The sequence below is a fragment of the Amblyomma mixtum genome, chromosome 3 (assembly GCF_055824585.1).
Source record: "Amblyomma mixtum isolate Tamu chromosome 3, ASM5582458v1, whole genome shotgun sequence".
Classification (NCBI taxonomy): domain Eukaryota; kingdom Metazoa; phylum Arthropoda; class Arachnida; order Ixodida; family Ixodidae; genus Amblyomma; species Amblyomma mixtum.
In genome coordinates, this window is record NC_143014.1 from 409226886 (window position 1) to 409240949 (window position 14064).

Genomic DNA, 14064 nt, shown 5'->3' on the forward strand with positions numbered 1-14064 from the left:
TAACGCGGAGAAGAGTAGGAAAAGAGGGAGGGTGAAGAAATAGGGTTAGGGGAACACAAGTCAAACGCACGAGTAAAAACACGGGTTAAACACGAGTAAAACACGGGTGAAAACAAGTGAACACGCGGGGGAACACAAGTCAAAAGCACAAGTGAAAACACGGGTAAAACACGAGTAATACACGAGTGAAAACAAGTGAACACGCGGGGGAAGACAAGTCAAACACACTAGTAAAAAACACGGGTTAAACACGAGAAGAACACGGGTGAAAACAAGTGAACACGCGGGGGAACACAAGTCAAACGCGCGAGTAAAAACACGGGTTAAACACGAGTAATACACGAGTGAAAACAAGTGAGGACGTGGAGAAGAGTAGGGAAAAGGAGAGGTAGTAGAAATAGAGGTAGGGGAACACTAGTGAAAAAAAAAACACAAGTACAACACGTGTAACACACGAGTAAGAAAACTCGAGAAAAACACGTGAAAAACTCGAGTAAAAACAAGTGAATACGCGAACAGGAAGAGTGGAATTAAAGAGGAAAGACAGGTGTAGAAGTAAATGAAATAAGAAGGTTGGAGTGATCTGGTGAGTTCCTCGCGAGACAGGAGAAAAAAAAGGCTTAGGAGATGGGGGTGAAAGGAATAGGGCTAGCGGTGGGACAAAGGAATACTCAGAGAAAAGGAAGAACGATAAAGCGAAATGCGAGCGCTAAAAAAAACAACACTAGTAAGCAGCGAAGGGTAGAAAGATTTAAAAAAGCAAAATAGAGGATAGTGAGGGAGGGCTAGTTTTAAAACGAGTGAGTTCGGAATAAAGACGAAATCAGGAGAGACAAAGGACTTGGGTAGGCGGAAAAAGGCCTAAAGAAAAGTGGCAAAAACTTGCTCTTCCGGCCGTCGACACGGCTCCTGAAGAGGCACGACGAAGACCACACCAGGTAGTTGGTATGGTGGAAGGGCCGAGGAACACTTGGTTAGCAGTGGTAATCCAAAACACAGGGCTCCAGGGCACGGGCACACACGATCACGGAGGGCACAGTATGGCAGGGGGCTGCAAGGGCCGGCGGCAAACGCCGCGGCCTCGAGGCGCGCACGAACTCGACGGAGCGAGCGCCGGGCGCGACCGGCAGCGTTGGCTGCTAGGGCGACACTGGCACAACCGGGCGAAAACGAGGCTCCGAGGTTCAGGGAGGCGAGCGACGCAGGTCCGCTGCCTACGAATGCTCCGAGGAGACTGGCTTTAATGGCCCCAGACAGTCTCTACGTGCTGGCTTTCGCGACCTCGCTCTTCCTTCAGCATCCTTTGACAACATCCTATTTCCAGATGGCCCGCGTGAAAAAAACACGACGCGCCTTGAAGCTCGTTCTTCGTTTTCTCGAAGACACCACACTAAGAGAGCGACTATAGCTCTCTAAACATCATTATAGCACAATACAATTCCCTATTTCACGCAAAATTAACCTACAGCCCTCAATTCCGAGCGCTCGCTCTCCCATTGGCTCACACACGCACCCCTCAGCCAATCAGCGATCTCGCGTCCCTTGAATGCTGGATTTCGGCATATTTTCCTCTTTCCGCCTTATGGGCGAGATTTTATCTTTCCTTTGCCTCCAATTCCTTTCACCCTGGCCCTTTTCATCGCTATCTTTTCCATTTTTCATCGCTATCTTTTCTTTTCCTGCAGAATCCTCCAGTCTCCCAGGGTACACTGGGTACTCGGGCCGCTCCTGCTGCTCCCTCCAGGACTGCAGTGACGCCCCCTGCCGGGACGACTCCCACCCCCAGGAGAGACCCCGCACGGCCATCTATGTCAGAAATGGGATCCCCCATACTGTCCTGGCAGCCGATGACCCTGACTTGGGTCACCTGGAGATCTGTGCTGTGCGCGTCCGCATGGGCAGCACGGACACCACAGTGGCCTCAGTCTACCTCCCACCCAGTGTGCCTTGGGACCCTTCCTGCCTCACGGCCCTTCATGCACGACTTGGTAGGGATGTTCTAATCTGTGGAGATTTTAATTCTCACCACAGGGATTGGGGCAGCCGTACCACGTCCGCCAGAGGCAGGAAGCTTCTGGATGCCATCACTGCAGCCAGTCTCAGGGTCCTGCAGCCCAGGGCCCCTACCTTCATCCGACCAGGCCGTTCGTCCATCATCGACCTAGCCTTGCTGTCGGACGCCTGCCACTACACCTGGGATAGAGCTCCGGATTCCATGGGCTCGGACCACTTCCCCATCCTTCTGAACCCTTCCTCTTGAAGGCGCAGGAAGGAAAAAGTGTACAAAATCACCAAGTGGCCCATGTTCAGGGAACTCGCAAAGGACATCCCCCATGCAGAGGACTTCCTGACCCTGCTGGGCAAGTGTGCACAAAGTGCTACTGTGTCCTGCTCTACCTCAGTGCAGGCCCCTGTCCCAGACCTTCGCCTCCTGGGACTCCGAGCTGCCAGGAGACGAGCCGAGCGGAAGGCGGAGAGCACGTGGCTCCCAGAGGACTGGACGGCCTACCGGCGGATTGATGCTGTCTGCCGTCGCCAGGCGAACCGCCGGGCTAGGGAGGGCTGGGCTGGCGTCTGCCAGTCCATCCGCTCGGCACGGCAGTCGGCGACGGCCTGGCGACTCCTGCGGTCCCTCCTCCAGGTCGCAGCAAACCGACACCCAGTCCTCGGTGCCGCCATTGCCCGGGGGGTGTCGTACCAGGCACTGGCGGAGCAGCTGGCCGACCACCTCACCAAGGCTGCCCACCCGAGTCCAGGCCCACCACTGGGACCTCCGTCCCAGTGTCGAACCCAACTTCCTCCTGTCCTTGCAGGTGCTGTTGGCGTAGCCTCCCTCTGCACTGACCCGATCACCCCACACGAGCTGCTCAGGGCCCTCCATCGGTCCAAAAAGAAGAGCGCTCCTGGGGCAGACGGGCTCACATTGCAGATGCTGCGGAACTTGGATGCCCCGGAAAAGGCCCGCCTGCTGACCGTGTTTAACGACATCTGGTCGAGCGGCATCCTCCCGGAGAGCTGGACCACGGCCATCGTGGTCCCTATCCTCAAACCCCGCAAGCCCTCCAAGGAGCTGTCGTCCTACCGACCCGTCTCGCTGACCTCAGCTGCCTGTAAGACCATGGAGTCGGTGGCCCTCCAACGACTCACCTGGATTGCTGAGGCTACTAACTTTCTTCCCGAGAACTTGACAGGTTTTCGCAGGCACCACTGTACCGCAGACTCCATCGCGGACGTGGTGTCATCCCTCGAGGAAGCGAAGTTCCACGGAGACGTTGCCATCCTTGTCCTCCTGGACGTCCAGTCGGCCTTCGACGGTCTGCCCCACAGCACCATCGAGACGGCCTTGGACGAGCTGGGGGTGACAGGTAACCTCCGGCGGTTTATAACCTCCTTCCTGTCCAACCGTTCTATGCAGGTTCGGGTTGGCCGCACTCTGAGCAGTCCTCGCCCCATCACCACCGGGGTCCCTCAGGGGTCTGTCCTCAGCCCTTTCCTCTTCAACCTGGTCATGGCAGGCCTCCCTCGCTCCATCCAGCAGGACCGCCGCCACAGAGTTCTCTGCTCTGTATACGCGGACGATGTCGCCCTCTGGGTCCGAGCTCCGAGGAGGCAGATTACCTCTGCCAGACAGGCCCTCCAGCGTGCCCTCAACGGGGTGCAGCAGTTCCTGGCGACCAAGGGGCTGTCTCTCTCAGCCACGAAATCTGAGGCTTTGTTTATACATCCGAGGGGAGCACGAGCCACGGCTCAGATTGCTACCCTCAAGATTGACGGCACTAAGCTACCTTGGAAATCGCAGGTGAAGTACCTTGGTCTCACCATCGACCACCGGCTCTCCTGGATTCCTGCTGACAAGGCCCTCCTGTCCCACATGGAGCGAGTCGGCCGAGCAGTACTTTCCATCGTCGCCCGAGGCAACGGCTGCACCCCCACCTGGGCCATCCGACTCTTCGAGGCAGCGGCGACATCAGCCATCCTTTACGCGCTCCCCCTAGTTACGCTCCGGAGCACCCGTCTTAATCGCATGGAACTCTCTCGCAGGAAATGGATCCGCCGCTTCCTGGGGGTTCCACCGCGATCGCAGGTCCCGGCCACGCTGGCAGAGGCGGGCATCTTCCCGCTGGACCTCCTGCTCCTGCAGATGGGCCTGACCCACACGGACCTGCTCGCCCACGTTCGTGATGGTGGTGCCCTCCGTGCTCGCCTGCAGGCCAATGCCGAGTCTAGGATGGGGAAGCTCCACGCACTCTACGTGGAGACACTTGGGCCTCCCCAGGGCCTCCCAGTCCTCCCCCTCTTCCAACCCGACCTCCTCTGCAGGTCACCCTGGACCTTGACGGCGTGACCAAACGCCACTCCCCTGCTGCAGCACTCCGCCAGACCACTGCTGCCTTCCTGGAAGAGTGCAAAGGGACCACCCTCCTCTTCACCGATGGCTCGGTCCTACCAGCCACAGGGCAAGCAGCAGCGGCTCTGGCAGTGCCCCAACTGCAGCAGAGCCGGTCCTGCAGACTTTCCTTCCCGGGCAGCTCCACGGCAGCTGAGCTGGCAGGTCTCCACCTGGCAGCAGAATTCATCGGGTCTACCACCCCACCTGGCCCTGTCGCTGTCCTGTGTGACTCTCGGCCTGCCCTCCAGCTCCTGAGCAGGCCCCACATCTCGCAGACATCGGCGAGTGTCCTGCGTGCCCACCTGCACGCACTGGAGGATGCAGGCTACCAGGTGTCCCTTCACTGGGTCCCTGGCCACACCGGCGTCCAGGGCAACGAGGACGCCGACTCCCTCGCCAAGGCTGCCCACAACGATGGGTCGCCCGTGACCACTAAAGTGGCCCCGCATGATTTTGCCCGGCATCTACTAAGGCGAGCGGTAAGGGCAAAGCATCCTGACAGGCGTATCTCTGCGTGCAGGCCCTTCCACCGGCTCCCAGACAAGATCCCGCGCAGAGAACGTGCTCTCCTGCTCCGACTTCGGATCGGATGCTCATGGACGCCGACACGCAAGTTCGTAGTTGGTATGGCCTCCTCCCCTGCCTGTCCATCGTGCGGGGATACAGGCACCATGGGTCACCTGATGGGTGCATGCCCTACTTTTGCTCTGCCTCGTAGCCGTCTATTTGCAGGCTACCGTGCCCTCGGCCTGCCAGCAGACACGGAGGACCAGCTGCTGTTCCCGGCCCGGAACCACCTGTCCGCCTGCCGGCTCCTGCTGGCCTACCTCAAGGAGACCGGCCTGGACATCCTTCTGTAACCCGAGGAACCTGGACCTGCAGCCCAAGGCCTGCGGCCTTCTGGACTTGCAGCCTTGGACCTGGACCCTTCTGGACCTTCGGCTCCTCCCAGCCACATGAAGGTCTAGGAATCTGCCTCCCCCAGCCCGGTGCTTGCACACTATCCTAGTGCACCGAGGCTTCCCCCCGCGAGCTGTTGTTGCGGCGGCGGCGCTACTCCAAGACCCCTCCCCCTGCACGGACTCGGACCGCTCCCGTCTCGGCGACGACCATACCCCCTCCCCTCTCCCCTCCCTACATCCCCCTTCCCCTGGTCCCCAAGAGTGATGCCACCAACTGGCCAACATACGTCGGGACCAGTACCCCCTCCCAAGAATACCCCAAAGTAATCATCATCATCATCATCATTAAAGCCTGGGCAGTCGCAGATGAGATGTGAGAGGGTTTCAACTCCACCACATTCCTTACAGGAGGGGTCGCCAATGCCGCGAAGGCGGTGGAGTCGCTCTGCCGTCCACACACAGCCAATGCGCATTTTAAGGAGCGTGGCTCGGTCGCGGACTGAGAAGTCGGCGCAATGAAGAGGGCGAGGTGGTTTGTGTGAAGCAACACGCTCGTCGGGGTGTCGAGAAAGGACGGTTTCGTAGATGGCGAGGTGGGCGGTGTCAAACTTTGTGACATCTGAAGAGATGGGAACATCCTGGTTGTGAGCCCGTTTGGCCAGGGTGTCAGTCCGCTCGTTCCCAGTTATCCCGACATGGGCGGGGATCCAGTGGAGCGAGACGTTTGTGCCGCGATCTTTGAGAGCGCGAAGTTTGCGGTCGAGAATTTGTACCACGGGGAGATGACGGGTGTGGTGTTGGTTTAACTGCATGAGAGCAGCTTTCGAGTCGCAAAGTATGGCGACTGGATTGAGCCAGGGTCGTTCTAGAACGACATCTGCAGCCAAGTTGAGACCAGCAAGCTCGGCCGTGGTAGAGGAGGCGCGGAAAGGAATGCGGCATTGTCTGGTGAGATTGAGAGCAGGGACGACACATGCAGCAGTGACAGAGGTGCCGCCAGGGGCCACAGAGCCATCCGTGTATATGTGTGTGCTGGTTTGGAGCTCGTCGTGAATGAGCGCCGCAGTGTGTTGCTGCATGGCACAGAGGGGTGTGTTGTTCTTATTTCGAATGCCAGGTATTTCGAGGCGGACGGCGTGTGGTGTTGCACAGTGCGGAGCAGGTGGTAGAGGCGCTCTGGGAGGGGGTTTTGCAATGTTGGCGTCGAAAGACCTCAGAGTGCGGCCCATTTTTGAGTGGGGCGCTTTAAGTAGGCGGGAGATGAGTAAGTCAGTGCTTGTTGTGCCTCTAATGCGGCGTATGGCATTTAGAGCGACTCGTTCGGCGCGCAGAGATACAGGCCAGGATGATGTTTCTGCGTAAGTGGCAGCAACGTGGGAAGAGTGCGGGAGACGAAAGAAACAGCGGATGGCGTTTCGGTGGTCCGTGTCTATGCTGCGCCAAAGGTTGGGACGGATGTCAAGAAATGGCAGAGCATACAGGAAACGAGCAACTGCGATGCCGTTGTAAAACTGCAGAGCAAGTGTAGGAGAGCAGCCGTCGCCCTTTGCGATGAGCTTGTTGGCGGCTGATGCGACTTGTTTTGCCTGCTTCCTGAGATGGGTGACTGCGGGGCGCCACGAGAGTTGGCAGTCGATGATGAGGCCAAGGTATCGGGCAGAGGGCTTCCATGGGATGGGGGTGCCGTCGAGTTGGAGAGGGGGAATGATGCTTCGTGCAGCAGCGCGTGGGTGGAAGACGAGAGCCTCTGTTTTGGTTGGCGAAAGAGAGAGGCCAACAGAACGGAGGAAAGTGTGGACTACATTTAGTGCAGCCTGGAGTTGAGCACGAACTATTCGTCCCTGTAGGGTAGGTCCAGAGCAGTAAAGCGCAATGTCGTCCGCGTAAATGCAACAGCGGACTGGAAAGCCGTTTGTGGCATGGAGGTAAGCTGGTAGTTTGGCCAATACTAGATTAAAAAGAAAGGGGCTCAAAACGCTGCCTTGTGGCACCCCAGCAACTAGTGGGCGAGGTGTACTCATGGAGCTGCCAGCTTTGACGCGAAAGGAGCGGCCAGTGAGAAAGGAGTGTATGTACTGGAACAGCCTTCCCGTCACGCCGAGAGAGCGAACGGAGTCCAATATTGCTGTGTGTGAGAGTGTGTCAAAGGCACTTTTCACATCGAGGAGAAGGAGGTAGGCGCGTTGTTTGTCGTGCTTGGCTTGTTCAAGGGAAGCTACAAGCTCGATGATACAGTCGGCTGTCGAGCGGGAGTTCCGGAAGCCACTTTGCTCTTGAGCCAGTGCGTTGGAAGCGTTTGCGATCCACTCAAGTCTTTGCAGGGCGAGCGCCTCCAGGAGCTTCCCAGGAACTGAGGTAAGGGAGACTGGACGATAAGATTTAATGCTGTTGATAGGCTTCCCCTTCTTGAGAATTGGGATAACGGTGGCAGTGCGCCAATCGTCAGGTAGGTCACCGTTTTGGAAAATACGGTTGTAAGCAGCGAGTAATCGGTTGCGTTCTTTGCTGTCAAGGTTCCTGATCATTTGATATGTAATGCCGTCGGGACCTGGCGCGCTTCTGCGTTTCCTGGCGGCGATGCATTTATCCAGTTCATGCATTTTAAAGTCTTCCATGCAGAGAGTAAGGATATCATCTGCTATGTGCGCTGGCACGATAGTGATCTGGAGAGCAGTAGTTGGGGATGAATTTGCTCCACTCACCACTGTTGTGAAGTGATCTGCGAGGGTGTTGGCAAGGTCTGCGTTGCTCATGCGCCGTGTGATAGCGATGGCCAGGACTGGGTGACGTGGGATTCTCGGATTGAGGATCGCAGACAGAATGCGCCAACCACGTGCAGGCGAGCCGGGGCGGTCGAGTGATGCACAGAGCCTGGACCAGCTGCGGCGGCGAAGGCGCTTGGAATGGCGGCGGCAGGCGGCATCCAAGCGGTTATAGAGCGTCCAGTGATCTGGTCTGTCTGTGCGGCGTGCCCTTCGTTGGGCTCGGCGGCGGGCAGCACGAAGATTAAGGAGTTTTATGTCAGGCACTGGTGATGGAAACTGCACAGTGCACAGTGTAGTTGCTGAGAGGGCACATTTGTTTATATGCGAGAAGAAGTCTTCATCACGACAATCACTGGCGCAGAGTGCGCGGAAATGAGACTACCGCACAACACTGTAGGTTTTCTTGAGTGGTGAGGATGGAGAGGAAGGGATGATGTCAATTAGGAGATGGTCAGAGCCCTCCGTATCCGGAGCGATGTGCCAGGAGTACGAGCAGCCGGTTGAGGCGAGGGTGAGGTCGATGGCCGTAGGATTGCTGTGCGGGCCGATGCGAGTGGGTCTTCCGTCATTCAGAAGAAAAAGTCCTGCAGCATGGATGGCGTCCATAAGTTCGCGGCCTTTTTTGGTGGTTATGTGGGAGCCCCAGGTGGTGTGGTAAGTGTTAAAATCACCACATATCACTTGGCCTTTAGCCAGACGGGCAGAGAGAGTTGTAACAAAACGGGCGTCCCAGTTGTAGGTGGGAGGGCGGACATAAACAGATGCAACAGAGGTGTCGTGGCCGGACATGCGAACGGTGACAGCTGCGCACTCGACACGATCGGTAGAAATGTCCGTGAGATCGATGAGGGTATGTGGGAGCGAAGCGCGCACATAGATGCCAACACGAGGGGGACGATGCGGGTGAGCAGAGTCGGCACATGGGGAGTTCGTGCATGAATCGAGAATGCAGGGAGTGGGGCTACTGTAGCCTATGTAGCCAGGTATCTTTAGTTCCTCCGCGCGTGCGTAAGTTTCTTGTAATGCAAGAATGTCGCACTCAACACGCGGAAGGAGCTGAACCAATTCAGCGTGACGGCGGCGCAAGGAACGGCAGTTCCATTGCCTTATGCGCGGCCGGGGGATTGTTCGCTGGTTAGCCATGCTGGCTCAAGGCCTGTTGTGCGGCCAAGGCCGCTGCACACAACTTGCGCGCAGTTGATGACGGCGGGAGCTCCTCGATGATCGCCTGAACGGCCGCAGTGAGTGCGGCGATGATAGTGTCACGCTGGTCGGAAGGTGACGATGAGGTTGATGGAGCAGCGCGAGGTCCTAAGACGGCGTCGCGGAAGGAGCGGCCCGTGGTTGCGACGGTGGGAGGAGCGCTAGGCGCCAAGTTGCGTGCAGCGGCTGAATCTGTGCGCTGCGCGGAGCTGAGAGCGCTGGGCTGGGCTTGGCTGCTAGGTGCAGCGGTTGCTGGCGGTGAGAGCGAGGTGGATTCCTTGCCCTGCCGTTCTCGGACAATTCTATCGGCCTCTTGTCGTGTGAGATGTTTTTCGCTCGTGGCGAGAACGATGGCAACTTGTCGCTCGTGTTGCCAGCGTGGGCAGCGGGGCTCGATGGTTGCGTGCGTGCCGCGGCAATTAGCGCAGCGTGGTTTCGGGGCGTCGCAGTTATCGGTGGCGTGGTCACCGCCGCAGCGAAGGCAGCGAGCCTTGTTTCGGCAAGTTGCCGTGGTGTGCCCGAAGGTGCCGCAGCTGTGGCATTGAAGCGGGCGAGGGAGACGGGCGCGGACTCGTCGGCGGAGCTTGAATAGAGCCACCTCTTGTGGGGGTTTGATGCCAGCGAAGCGGACAATGATGTTGGCACCACTGCGTGTGCAGCTGATGACGGGGACCTTGCTGTCGAGGCCAGCTGCAATATCTTCCTCGGAGAGGCCGCGGTCAACACCAAAAATGACGCCAGAGCAGGTTTTGGGGCCAAGGTGTTTGGCGCGCACTCTGACGCCGCAAATCTCTTCCACGGCGAGGAGAGGAGCTATATCGGCTGTCGAAAGGGCGTCGACGGCGCAAACATTGCGGTTGATGTTGACACGCACTGCTGTGACACCAGGAAGGTGGGATAGTTGCGCGGCAAGTGCGTCGCGCGAAGTGTTCTTAAATGTCCCTTTGTTTCCCAGAGGGAAATAGAGAACAGTAGCGGGCTTCGCATTGCTGCACTCCTGAGGCCTTGGCGCTGAAAAGCGACCAGTGGAGGGGGGGGCGATGTCTGGAGCTCCCGAAGGGGGTGCCTGTCTGGGCTTGGTTTGCTTAAAAGGACGGAAGGCGAGACGGCGCTTCTTCCTTTTGTCTGCTTTGCGACCTTGCTCTTTGAAAGGGAGAGCTTCGTTCTCGCCGTCTGAGGGGCGAGGGGGCGAGGGGGGATCCTGCTGAGGGGGGCCACGCTTGGCTTGTAGGTAATCTTCTTCAGAGAAGGCATCCACTATTGTGGGAGTGGAGGTGGTGAAAGTGTTCTTTTCTTTGGCTTCAGAACAGCTGATGCCAGGGCGAGGACTGGGAGGGGAAGTCTGTGTTGCTGCGGCGAGCTTCCCTTCTTGTGGAGGAGGCGTTTGGCTGCTCTGAAGGTGCGCAGTGCTTGGCTGTAGAGGAGGAAAATCCTCTTGGCCTTGAGGTGTGAGTTGTAGGGCCTCTATTTTTTCATTTTGGCAGTTCGGAGGTGGAGTAACGGGGTTCTCGGATGCACTGGAAAGTTGTGCCTGTGCATCGGTTGCCGCGAGTTGAAGCGGTGATGGAGAGGCCTGAGAGGGATTCTCGATGGGCTCTGTGGTTTGGATGAAGGCAGGTGCCGTTTCAGTGCCCTCGGGGCTCATAAAATAGTAGACTATTGTGTCTTCTCCACTTGCGGTGGACACGTTAGGAAGTGGAGCTGTCGGAGTGACAGGTGCTACTTGAGTAGTTGGCTGCGACTCGGCATTGAGTGGCTTGCGTGTGATGGGACTTGGCTCAGTCTTGCTGTCAGCCTTGGGGGAGCGGTAAGCAGCAGAGAGTAGGCGACGAGCGTCGTCTTGAGACTCGATAATCTTCTGTGCCTCGATGTAAAGTTGTTGAAGCATGCGCGAGCAGCCGACGCTGCCGGCGCGGCGGTGGTGGCGGCCGGGAAGCCGGGCGCTAGGAGTTGGAGGCAGCTTCTCCATGGTCCGTTGCGGACAACAAAAAAAAAAGGGTAAAAGAAATTAAGAAAGAAAAAAGGACCCCATGGTGGGGTGGAAGGCGCGAGGTTTACGCGACGTTAAGGTAGGAGTGGTAATACAGCAGCGATAACGAAAGATGCTGCAAGATAATATTAGAAGAGTGGGCTGATGGCTGCGAGAGCAGGAGGAAATTGCGTCCGCTCGTTAAGAGAGTAAGACCCGTCGCGCGCCTTCTTCTTCTTGTGATTCTTGGTGAAAATGATTTGAAATGTGGGGACACGGCGCGTTCAACTGTCTCCTCTGTGAGGGAATCACCGCCGTTGCGCCGTGTTTGGGGAAGGTGGAATGAAAGTATAGTGATGAAAAGGGTCCGGGTGAATGACAATGAAGGCAAACAAGGGATAAAATTACGGCCAGAAAGGCGGAAAAAGAAAATAGTAGTAGTAGTAAGTGATTATTTATTATGCATTTGATACGGAAGATAAAAGAATATTTGCTGCCCCGGCATCTGCTATCGCGACAGGAAGCACCTGAGCTGGGGCAGCGAAATAAAGGATAGCAGGCAGAGCGTAGAAGTGAAAGAAAAGTGTGGAGGGGCAGTAGAAAGGACAGGGGGAGGGGTACACTTTCAATCAGTCTATTTACATATCTACAAGGAATAAAATATACATATGTACAACACGCGCGCGCGTGGAGCTCTGAGCGACCACTGCTCCGTCACACGCGCACGATAACAAGATTAAATATACATATATACAGGTCGCACGCGCGTGTTGATCTGGGCGATCGATGGTCCGTCACGCGCGCACGACACATAGCACAAAACAGCTGGAGTGGGGGCGTCCAGCTGTTGACCGTCCAAGGTAGCGCGCGTGGAATGTTCACGTCACTGCACATAACTACCTGGCGGAGAACAGACGGGACGTCAAGCCCGCCTGTTCGAGGAAAACACAGAGGCTCACCAATGTTCGCTCGCGAGTGCGCGCATTGCCTTGCGGCCACAATAACATTGCGAGGGAGTCTGGTAGTATGCCCAGCGCCCGGTAGGCCGCAAGCATGTCGCGACGGGCGTCTATGAGCGCGGTGCAGCGAAGTAGCAAGTGTTCGAGTGTTTCGTCACAACCACACCCGACACACGCTGCACTCGTCGCGAACCCATGGCGCGCACGTCGTTTCCCGTGCCACACGCATCAAATTCGCAGTCGAAGGATCATTGCGCGCTGCGCCCGCGTGAGCGAGCGACAGCCGGTGACGTGATGAATGCGCGCACCTTCTGCGATGCGGGGATCGGGGTGCTGCCGTCGGAGATGAGTCTGAATGACCGCACGCACGTCCTCCAGCGCAAGAGGTAGGTTGCTGGAAGGGAGCTGGTGTGCGGCGGTCGCGAGATCGTCAGCGTCCTCGTTGCCGGCGATTCCACAGTGGCCGGGCACCCACTGAACGCGCACAACACATCCAAGCTGTGCCAGTTGCGCAAGGCACGCTTGGATTGCGCGCACTAACGGGGTACCACGGCCGATGTTCTGCAGCCGGCTGAGGGCGGCGCGGGAGTCGCACAAAACAGCACACTTGGGCGGCGGAGGGACGATGGTGAGCACGAGTTCCAACCCGAGCTGGAGTCCCACCAGTTCCGCCGTGGTGGAAGAACCCAAATAGTTTGTGTGCTGTTGGCTGTGCAGTCGCAGGGCGGGGATGGTGGCGGCCGCTGCGAGCGAGCAGCTGTCACGAACCACTGAGCCGTCTGTAAACACGAGGAGATGGTCCTGTAATTCCTCGTGCAGGACGGCCCTGGTTAGCTGCTGCACAGCACAGAGGGGTGTGCTCCGCTTTCCCGCGATGCCGACGATTTCTCGCTGTATCTCCGTGGCAGCCGGCCAGGGCACACAGGTGTCGTAAGGGGGCGAGCCGCTGGTGAGGGTCTCGTACTCGAGCAACGCCGCACCCATGCGTGAACGAGGGCGCGTGCGAAATCGTTGCAGCAGCGAGCCGCCGTCTGGTGCGCGGTGGAGCCGGTCGATGTGATTGAGAGCCCTGCGCGCGGCCTGGAGCTGAAGTGGCCACGCTCCTGCCTCGGCTAGCGTTGCGGCGCACTGTGAAGTGCGCGGTACACCGAGGCACACGCGCAGGGACTTCCTATGTTGGAGCTCCAGTTTCGTCCAACATGGCTTGCGCACCGAGACGAGCGGCAGTGCATACAGTATCGCCCCCAAGGCTGCGGCGTTGTACAGACGCAGCGCGGCTTGTTGCGAGATGCCCTGGCCTCGAGCGGTGAGCTTGTGGACGGCGGCGGTGATCCTCTTCATCTGCAAACAGGCCTTGGTCGCCGCGGGGCGGAAGGAAAGACGCTGGTCGATGTCCAAGCCTAGGTACCGCACCGTTTTTCGCCAAGGAATGGGGGTCCCGTCCAGTGACAGTGGCGATGGGCGCGCGCGCGAGCGCGAAACGCAGGCCATGGCTACCGATTTGCCCGCACTCAGCGACAGACCGAGACCGCGTAAGCAGGCGTCGATTGCGGTCAGGGCCCCCTGAAGGCACCCCCGCACGCGGAGCGCCTCGCCCGGTGGTCCCAGGCACCACGCGCGGACCGGTGGGAGACGCAGTCGCTGATTGGCTGATAGAGGCGCGCGAGGGAGCCAATGGGAGAGCGAGCGCTCGAAATCGAGGGCTGTGGGCTTAATATGCATGAAATGGAAACGATAGCGATGAAAAGGGCCATGGTGAAAGGAATTTGAGGCAAAGGAAAGATAAAATCTCGCCCATAAGGCGAAAAGAGGAAAATATGCCGAAATCCAGCATTCAAGGGACGCGAGATCGCTGATTGGCTGAGGAGTGCGTGTG

The 14064-nt window shown here is 58.0% G+C and overlaps 1 protein-coding gene and 1 pseudogene across 1 annotated transcript; one reads left to right on the plus strand and one right to left on the minus strand.

Moving 5' to 3' along the window:
• Positions 1 to 2302: 2302 nt before the first annotated feature.
• Positions 2303 to 5250, plus strand: LOC149357576 (uncharacterized). Its single transcript, XM_089576623.1, has 3 exons — positions 2303 to 3804; positions 4042 to 4174; positions 4321 to 5250. Exons 1-3 carry the CDS (start codon positions 2303 to 2305, stop codon positions 5248 to 5250), a joined length of 2565 nt encoding a protein of 854 aa, XP_089432749.1.
• A 6602-nt stretch (positions 5251 to 11852) lies between these two features.
• On the minus strand, positions 11853 to 13679 carry LOC149357577 (uncharacterized; annotated as a pseudogene).
• Between the last annotated feature and the right edge of the window lie 385 nt (positions 13680 to 14064).

What these genes read in the sequence shown, in the direction of transcription:
- LOC149357576 (XM_089576623.1), top strand. Translation starts at nt 2,303, where the DNA reads ATGTTCAGGGAACTCGCAAAGGACATCCCCCATGCAGAGGACTTCCTG. An exon ending in CCTTGGAAATCGCAGGTGAA is followed by an intron (nt 3,805 to 4,041) that starts GTACCTTGGTCT and finishes ACTCTCTCGCAG; the next exon opens with GAAATGGATCCGCCGCTTCC. An exon ending in ACACGGACCTGCTCGCCCAC is followed by an intron (nt 4,175 to 4,320) that starts GTTCGTGATGGT and finishes CCTCCTCTGCAG; the next exon opens with GTCACCCTGGACCTTGACGG.